This window comes from Anoplopoma fimbria, chromosome 9, assembly GCF_027596085.1.
Source record: "Anoplopoma fimbria isolate UVic2021 breed Golden Eagle Sablefish chromosome 9, Afim_UVic_2022, whole genome shotgun sequence".
In the NCBI taxonomy this organism is placed as follows: domain Eukaryota; kingdom Metazoa; phylum Chordata; class Actinopteri; order Perciformes; family Anoplopomatidae; genus Anoplopoma; species Anoplopoma fimbria.
In genome coordinates, this window is record NC_072457.1 from 552,497 (window position 1) to 562,496 (window position 10,000).

Below are 10,000 nucleotides of genomic sequence, written 5' to 3' on the forward strand. Positions count from 1 at the left end.
CTTTTATCTGGTCCTGATCCAGTCTCAGTTTAGTCCTGATCCTCTATAGACCTCCACCAGTAAAAGGACCATCAGAGAGAAGATCGTCTGTTTCTATAAAGTTATTCTTAAAGCTCGTCATCGGAGCCACCGGGTCGGATTCTGGAGAAACCAGATGAAATCATGAAGGTCCACCAGAAACTCCTTCAGCTCAGATTCTAGCAGAGACCGGTCCACTGTGGACAGACCCAGATCCGGCTTCACCGCAGTCTTCGACCTGCAGTCGGAGCTTCGGAGTGAGGAGGAGAGCTCAGCTCCCGGCAGCAGCAGCATCTCCTCCTCCTCTTCCTCCTCCTCCTCCTCCTCCTCCAGGAGCAGAGCTTCTCCTCTCTGGGAGCCAACACCGACACCATTCTGCAGAACCAGGACTGAGCGGGTCAGACTGTCAGACCCTGCTGCAGCAAAATGAGGTTTTCTAAAGGGACTCTGGTTCTCTGAGACAGTACCACTTTAGTCCACAGGGACCGCCAAAACCAACACAAAGATAGAATTCCTTGGAGTAACTTTTAAAGATACCAATTAAAATGATTGTTTAATGATTGAGCCAATTCAGACCTTTTATCAGCTTCTCAAAGACCCTGAACATTGTGTCTCAGCCTGAACTGTAGCAGCACTAAACCCTGATCTAAAGTAACAGGGTTGGATGTTTGTTCGGATCATTTGTAGCACCACATGTAGTAAAGCCGTCGTACCTGAGAAGAGGTCCGCCACTGCCAGGTTACCCAGCAGGTAGTAGATGGGGAAGTGAAAGCGTCGGTTCTTCAAAATGGCGCCGATGACCAGGAGGTTGGAGAAGATGACGATGAAGCAGACCGTCATGCCCAGGGTGACGACCACATAGTCGCGGCTGCGCCAGTGGTCGCTAATGTTCTTGCCACTCTGATGGTAGAAGAACTTGACGGTGCGGTTGTAGTAGCATCCTGCGGTGTCCTCGGTCTCCGTGTCCATGTTGAGGATCAGAGTGGGGCTGCAGACAGGAAGCACTAAGAGGACGGTCTAGGGCGCTATTCAGACTCAGCCTCTCTGGTGGGGAGGAGATCGGCACGCCATCAGAGGGATTCAGCCTGGATCTTCAATCTGTGGAAACATCTAGTGTCAGTTAAAGACATCGAGACAACGAGTCCATCTGAAGACGAATCAATAAAACACATTTATTGGAATATAAACATTGTGAAAAGTTTCAACAGATCGTCAAACTCAAGGTTTCAGATCGTATCATGGTTTAGAGTCGCGGATCTGATCAACACAAAAGAAAACTTTAAGAGATCCTCGATCCCATTTTTTTGTGGCCGATATTAATGTGAAAACATCTCCTTCAAACAAATAAGATCTTTCGCCAAAACTACATCCAATTCTCATTATTACAAATTGGAGCTTGAACGCACCACAATGTAACTCAACCGATCCTCCATACTTCTTCGTTCCTTTATAATGTTACTAGCTCTTCTGCCGATTTAAACACAGATTTGTTGTTCAGTGTTTTATTATCCAACCAGCGTCTATAAAGCATCAACGATCTCCAGATCACATATTATTTTTAATCACCACTGTGAAAAACAAACAAAATAAAAGGAATTAGAGGCTATAGGGCAATTAGAAAAAGATGAACTGACTGAAAACTGCTTAATTCACAGTTGAAATGAGGTAAGAAATTGCACTAGTGTGATAATATCGTATCGTGACTTAGGCACGTGATCACATCATATGATAATATGGTATCGTGACTAAAGCATCGTGTTTATATCCTATCGTGATTGAAGTCCCACAATAATAATGTATTGTGACTTAGGTATTGTAATCATTTCGTATTGTGAGTATCGTGATGATATCATATCGTGACCTAAGTATCATGATGATATCTTATCATGGCTTAATTATTGTGATATCTTATTGTGACCTAAGTATCGTGATAACATTGCATCGTGATAACATCGTATCGTGATAACATCGCATCGGATAACATCGTATCGTGATAACATTGCATCGGATAACATCGTATCGTGACTTAAGTATCGTGATAACATCGTATTGTGATAACATCGTATAGTGATAACATCGTTTCGTGACTTAAGTATAGTGATAACATTGTATAGTGATAACATTGTATCGTGATAACATCGTATCGTGACTTAAGTATCGTGATAACATTGTATTGTGATAACATTGTATAGTGATAACATTGTATTGTGATAACATTGTATAGTGATAACATTGTATAGTGATAACATCGTATCGTGATAACATTGTATCGTGATAACATCGTATCGTGATAACATCGTATCGTGATAACATCGTATCGTGATAACATCGTATCGTGACTTAAGTATCGTGATAACATCGTATCGTGACTCAAGTATCGTGATAACATTGTATAGTGATAACATCGTATCGTGATAACATCGTATCGTGACTTAAGTATCGTGACTTAAGTATCGTGATAACATCGTATTGTGATAACATTGTATAGTGACTTAAGTATCGTGACTTAAGTATCGTGACTTAAGTATCGTGATAACATTGTATTGTGATAACATTGTAACGTGATAACATCGTATCGTGACTTAAGTATCGTGATAACATTGTATCGTGATAACATTGTATCGTGATAACATCGTATCGTGATAACATTGTATAGTGATAACATCGTATCGTGATAACATTGTATAGTGATAACATTGTATAGTGATAACATCGTATCGTGATAACATCGTATCGTGACTTAAGTATCGTGATAACATCGTATCGTGACTCAAGTATCGTGATAACATTGTATCGTGATAACATCGTATCGTGACTTAAGTATCGTGACTTAAGTATCGTGATAACATCGTATTGTGATAACATTGTATAGTGACTTAAGTATCATGACTTAAGTATCGTGACTTAAGTATTGTGATAACATTGTATTGTGATAACATTGTAACGTGATAATATCGTATCGTGACTTAAGTATCGTGATAACATTGTATCGTGATAACATTGTATCGTGATAACATCGTATCGTGATAACATCGTATCGTGATAACATCGTATCGTGACTTAAGTATCGTGATAACATTGTATAGTGATAACATTGTATCGTGATAACATCGTATCGTGATAACATCGTATCGTGACTTAAGTATCGTGATAACATCGTATCGTGACTTAAGTATCGTGACTTAAGTATCGTGATAACATCGTATTGTGATAACATCGTATTGTGATAACATCGTATCGTGACTTAAGTATCGTGATAACATCGTATTGTGGATCCTCTGGGGCCGGTATTTCAAAACTTGTAATCCAGATCAGAATGATCCGGATAACCAAATCCCCCTGTCCTCAGCCACGGATCAACCTGATCTATCCCGGTATTTCAAAACTTTGCTGGATTGGATCAGAGTGATCCTGATACCGGCAGATTGGGATGTCCAAATCCGTCCCGCCCCCTGGATCACAGACAAGAAACAGGAAATGGAGCCAACATTTTACAGAAAAAGGAGAAGCTAGCTCAACTATTGTCTCTGAATTAAAGTATAATCTTAGCCAGTGTTGATGCGTCCTCAGACTAGATGAAAGGCAATCATTATATTGAGTTAACCAATTATGTAAATCAGCACAAAGTTGAAAGAAGAGCTCGGCGATCTCTAATTAAGCAGAGTTCGCGCTAATGCGAGCTAACGCTGCTCCATTGACTCCTGTGTTAAGGAGCTAACAAGCTAGTAAATAGGCTAGCGTCTGTATGTCGCGGTCCACAGTCCATTTGAATGCATTCACTCGCAAGGCATTGTGTGTAGATTTTAAAATGTGTTGTACATATCTTTTTAGGAAACAGTTGTTAACAAAGGGGACAGCCCTAAAACCTTAATATTAGATTTTCTTTACAGATGTCTGTGGGAAGAGACTTGCACAGACTTGCTCCAAATGGCATTACTTTTTGAGCTTTGGCTATGAAAATTAAGTGTGTGTGCTGAATGCATGTGAATAAAAACATTTGATTGTTGATTGTTTTTCCTTCATAATTCCTTGTTAATTGGAGTTTGTAATGTCACTTACACGCAGTAGTGTAATGTTTATTCTGTGTTGCACTTCTGACGCCGATTTGTTAAAGCATTGCAGTGAACAGCGTGCATGTTTGCAGAAAAAAAAAAGGAACGTGAAAAGGAAATAAACATTGATCAAACAGCAGTGAAGCTTAGTTGTATTAAACAAAGAACTTTGGGAGCAGTTACACTTCAACTGTTCAAATCTTAACATGTAATCTCCCTCAAATCCACCTCTGAGGTGGGATCAGGGTGATCCTGATTTTTAGGATCAAACTGATCCAGATTTCCCACTTAAGTTTTGAAATACTCAACAGCAGCTTTTAATCCGGATCAAAGGCAGGATTGGATTGCCAAATCTGAATCTGAATCTTCAGGATCAGATTTGCTTTGAAATACCCGTTTTTAGGATCTGATCAGGATTTAATCCAATCCAGGTGGATTAATCCTGTCGGATCATTTTGAAATACCGGCCCCAGGTGATTCCCCCTTGCCCTACTTGATTTATAATCCTCAAACAGATATTTCAGGACTATTAATGATTCTCTTTGACTTTCTTCTGTAAAATCTTTTAATTTCATCCACCGTCATAAAACAGGTTGGTGCAGAGAGGAGCAGCCATTGATCAAGACCGACACGCCCCGACAGGATCACTAACTGTGATGTCACCATTGCAAAGCTCAGCCTCTGATCCTGTGTTGAGGGTAAACATGGTGCGTTTGGAGCCCCAGCGCTCCTTAACTTCCTCCTGTTTTCCTGAGAGAGACAGCAGGACGACGACGCGTTCAACGGAAACAGAAGAGACACACCTCGCTATTTCACAATCCAGCTATGTAACTCAATCTCAATCCAAACACACACACAGGAGGGAGGAGGCCTCAGTGAGCTGCTCCACCAGGACGGAGACCAAAACCACAAAGAGAAGAATGTGGAGACGATGGAGAGGAAACAACCAAACACAGAGGAGGAAGAACAAGACTCCAGTGAACAGGAGGGATCAGATATTTATCATGATAAAAACGATAATAATGGGGGGAAAATAATAATAATAATGATGATGATGTTTATGATAATATTAATAACAATATCACATAATATTAATAATAATAATAGTATGAATAACAAAAATGATGGCAATAATCATAATAATAATAGTGGTGATGATAATTATACAATATGAATATGAATAATAATAATAATAATAACACCCCAAATAAAATTATTATAATAAGTATTGTGCAAAAAATACCATATGAATATGCAGAATAATAACTACAATGGTCATAATAATAAAATGATAATGTAATCATCACCATAATACGAATGCTAATACTAATAGTAATGATAATGCTAATCATATCAATAATGATATTAATAATAAAGAAGAAAAAAATGTATCATAATTAATAATAATAGTGTGTATGTGTGCGTGTGTGACTGAACAGTGCAGCTCTTCTCTGTGTGGTGAGCAGAGAGGAAGTGAGTCCTCGTCTGAGACTCAAGCTGCAGTGGCAAAGTCAAAAAGTTACTAACTTAAGTTATACTTTCACTAAACTAAGTAATTATGATGCAACAGGGGACGTCACTGCCGTAGCTCTGCCGTAGCTCTGCCGTGAAGAAACTACAATTAAGAAGGACTACAAACATCCAAACTAAAATATGCAGGCTTCATAACTCGCTGCTTCACATAAACTGGAGCTCCTTCATTCCTGCTGATGTAACACTGATGATCAACACTGCTTCAGTAGAAAACTGACTATTCACTCATGATCAATATCAATTAAACTGATCAATATCAACATTTCATCTGTGCATTAATGTAGAATCAACCATTTGGTTATATTTTGAACAGTTTAATAATCTATCAAATGGCTAACTTGTTCTTTTACTGATGCTTCTTTTTATTGAAAATTAGAATTTGTTCACTGACAGTTTGATGTATTTACTGTACTTTATTTCATAACCTTGTTTTGTTTTTTACTTAGTTGTTACATGTTAGAAGTAAATAATACATATACAATGACATTAAATGGTTGTCAATATGTTTAATCATATTCATCAACATTAATCTCCTCAGTTTATGACTGTATAAAAATAACTGTTAAACCTAAAGATCAGCATATTGTTTGTTTTCATGGTGCGTCACTTTCAATGATTTCGCCACAATGAATTGTGAATCTCTTCTGGTAAAGGAAGGTCCAGTGCTTCCTAGGCATGATAGGAGCTGTTTGAATTTAGAGGATTCAAACAGCTCCTATCATGGCGGCCACTCAGATACTTCAGGTCCTTTCCCTCAGCTAGGGACTTTTCTAAGAAAAAAGGACTTTTTGACGGCGGCCTTGAACTACAGTCCGTCTTTGAGCTCAGAACAGACGCCCCACTTCCTCCCTTCAGCCCGACGCTCCTCTGATCACTGATTCAGCGGTTAGAAACACCACATTACGTCACACTAAAAAGTAAAATCAGCCAGAAAGTCTGACTCACTTAAGTTCTTAGTAAAATGTGAACAAAAACTATTTGTCAAGTATTTCATTTAAATATGTTTTTCAATCTGTCCATCACTCTGATTACAATATTATAATATATTTCTCTTGTTTTCAATGATGGTCTGAACAAGACACTACATTTAAAATATCGTGACAGTAAACTTCTAAAAGCTCAGAATCGGAATTTGAGGACGCTGGCTGACGTTCAGTTCATCAACAGTGAGGACCAGAGTCTCACGGCTCAACGATCGGAAATAATTTGTCAATATGTGGACAAACATCTCCGTTATCATTCATGTCACCTTCAGTCATTTCCGACACACATTAATCATTCGACTCAGATAAATGGAAACAGACAGCCTTTGAGTTTTCTTTTCTCAAACACTTGCAGCTTCTAACACAGGAAGTGGAACCACAACAACAAGAAACCAGGAGCTGGAAACTACTGATCCGCCTGCAGACTGACAACGTCAGAGACGAGCAGGAGACAAACATGTTAACCTCAAGAACCAGTGGAGACCAAAGCAGAGCTAAAAGAACACCAAAATACCAGTTAGTGGCTAATAGTCGAGCACATAGAACCCTGATACACTTTGTAACCGATGAAACTAAAGAGAACCTATCTATATATCTATTTTATATTAATGTGAAAACATCTCCTTCAAACTACTGGATTTATTCTAGTTTATCACCAAAACTACATTTTACAGATTACATGTGAACACATCATGATAACGTTATAATTAACCTTCACTCAATACTCATTTTAATTGAACAGAGCCTGAACGCATCATAATGTAAGATGAGAAACAGAACTGACACAAAGATCATCACCTTTAGAGGTCTGATGGACTCCAGGAGAGTAAACGCATGTCTAAGAGGAGCATTTCCTTAAAAGGAGTCAAACACAAAGTTCTCTGAGGGGCTGGTTCTCCGTTGGCTCAGAGAGGAAGCATCTGTTTGACTGAGTGTTTTGAAACATCGCCTGTCTGTTTGTGTGTGAATGAACGGATCTGAATCAGTAAACAACAGTCTGAATGCAAACCGGTCATTAGTAGAGCAGCCACACCCGAGTCTCTCTCTCCTCCTCCTCCTCCTCCTCCTCCTCCTGCTCCTGCTGCCTCTGAAAGTAGAGCCTGAATGCAACAGGAAACATCCACACAAATCAGTGAGTCAAAGCGTTGCTGCAGCAGAGGAGGTGGTTGAGCTCTACTTCCTGTTCAGCTGCTCTCAGTGGACGTGATGCTGGTGTGAACAACCAGGTGTCATCTGCATATCGATTTACTTCAGCTCTTTAATCATAGACGCATGCAGAGCAGGGCCGCAAATAATGATAATTTTCTTTATAATCATTATTCTTTAAATCTTTAAATGTCTTTGTTTTGTCTGCAACTCAAAGATATTCATATATATTTAATGTCACAGAAGAGTAAAGAAACAAAAACAAATTCACTTTTAACTGAATTGAAACTGGTTATTTGATTGTCGAAATAGTTGGTGAATCATTTGATAGTCGATTCATTGATTCATCAATAACCACAGGCCATCATTGTGGACAAAAGAGATCCACTTGTTCTCTTTCTTAAAACACCTGACGGCAACAAAGGCCTGGAGAAGAATAAGAAAACGAGTTGTTTGTTTTAAATCAGATTCAGCTGTTCGATCAACATTCTACAATAAGTTCCCTTTTTTTTTTAAATTAGAAAATCTGAAGCACAAGTTCAGTGATGGTTTCAGCCACATTCACGGCCACCACAGTTTAATAATGAACTGAACGTATTCAAACTTTTCAACAGGTGGAGTCGGCGCCGTCTGCCGGAAGATTCAAAACACAAAAGTTATGAATATTTGTTGACATTTCTGTTAACAAAGCCACTTAGATGCTGGCCCCTGGTCCTTTAAGACAGCGTTCTCGCCCTACTAGAAAATAAGAACAGAAAGAAATGCTATTTTTTCCTGGAGCCGACGATGAAAGCAGCTAAAGCGACTTCATCTCTGCTGAGAGCTGCACATGCTCAGTAGAGATCTGATGGCTAGTGTTGTTGATGATGGACTCGTGGACTCACCGATACCTGACCCAGTACTTCAGACTGTATCGGGGGAGTTTCACATCACATCTACAAACAGGTTTAGTAAATGATGTCTTTAGAACTCGTCTTCATCAGCAAAATCAACTGTGTCCAACACGGGTTCATCTTTTATCAACCAAACTCACAAATGTTCTCCATCTTCTCAGATGTGAAGACGAGCTGCTTCACTTTGTTTGAGGTCAATGTTCATTCAATACTTTGGGGTTTTAGGCCCCGGCTTGAGCGTATACAGATATTATTTCAAACAGATATTCTACTCTACGTTTAAAAACATAAATCTGTCCAAACCTTTGTTTCACAAAATATCTCTGTCCACACAAGAATGAGGTGAAGTACCAGAGAGGAGGACTCTGAGCATGCTCAGTGAGCTCATTCTTTGGCCGGTGATATTAAAGCAATAGATAATTATTCATCTATTTCTCCATATCTGATATTTGGTGCCGTGTTATAAACTACATGTGAACGGACGACTGTTTGATGTCACTTTACAACATGAGGAGACGCTGATTTGGAGTCTTTTTATAATAAATATTCAGACGTCTCAGTGAGGAAGACTCTGAGACATCTTCACTTCTCAAACACGTCCACACAGATACAAAGTAACAGGAGTTATTAAAGGTTCAACCTTCTATAGTTTTCAAAAACAATCCGTGTTAGTGACCTTGAACTCTGCGTATAAAGAAGAGGACAAACACCTGGAGGACGATATCTGTTTCATAAGACATCTGGAGAGTAACATCTGTAAAGACTCTGAAGGCAGCAGTGACGGCTCATAGATTCACTCATAAATTAATCTCCAACTATTCTAACTTAAGAGTGATTAAAAGCACAAAACACAAAGAAAGTAGATCTTCCAGATTCTGTTTTTAAACACAGTAAACTGAATATATTTGTATTTTTTAAACGATAAAGACATGAAGCCGTGTTTAAAGTCCACATGAGTAAACAGGATGACCTCCTCAAGGACAAACAGGCTGCTCTCCACGGAGGGCATCAGATAGCACAGCTAACCAGAAACAGCACAACACCGGGCAGGAAAGCAGAAAACACTCCGGTGACCTCTGACACCGGACTGTAGGGGTCATGTGGACCGGAGGCCGGACGGGTCCGAGAGGGGACCCGGACTGAGGTCTCACTGGGGGGTCCTCTCCTCTGAGGAGCCTCGAACAAGAACAAGAACCAGAACAAGAACCAGAACCAGAACAAGAACCAGAACCAGAACAAGAACAGAACCAGAACCAGAACCAGAACAAGAACAAGAACCAGAACAAGAACAAGAACAAGAACCAGAACCAGAAAGAACAAGAACCAGAACCAGAACAAGAACAAGAACAAGAACAAGAACCAGAACAAGAACAAG

The 10,000-nt window shown here is 39.4% G+C and overlaps 1 protein-coding gene and 1 pseudogene across 2 annotated transcripts in view; one reads left to right on the forward strand and one right to left on the reverse strand.

The window, feature by feature from the left end:
* Positions 1 to 10,000, reverse strand: part of lpar2b (lysophosphatidic acid receptor 2b) — a 19,191-nt gene that overhangs the window by 8,185 nt on the left and 1,006 nt on the right. For both annotated transcript variants that reach the window (XM_054605018.1, XM_054605019.1), the window contains exon 2: positions 732 to 1,116. In XM_054605018.1, coding sequence (XP_054460993.1) covers positions 732 to 987 — 256 coding nt within the window. In that variant the 5' untranslated portion in view covers positions 988 to 1,116. The remainder of the gene's footprint in view (positions 1 to 731; positions 1,117 to 10,000) is intronic.
* The window catches only part of LOC129095268 (cilia- and flagella-associated protein 251-like), a 3,694-nt pseudogene continuing 3,271 nt past the window's right edge, over positions 9,578 to 10,000 (forward strand).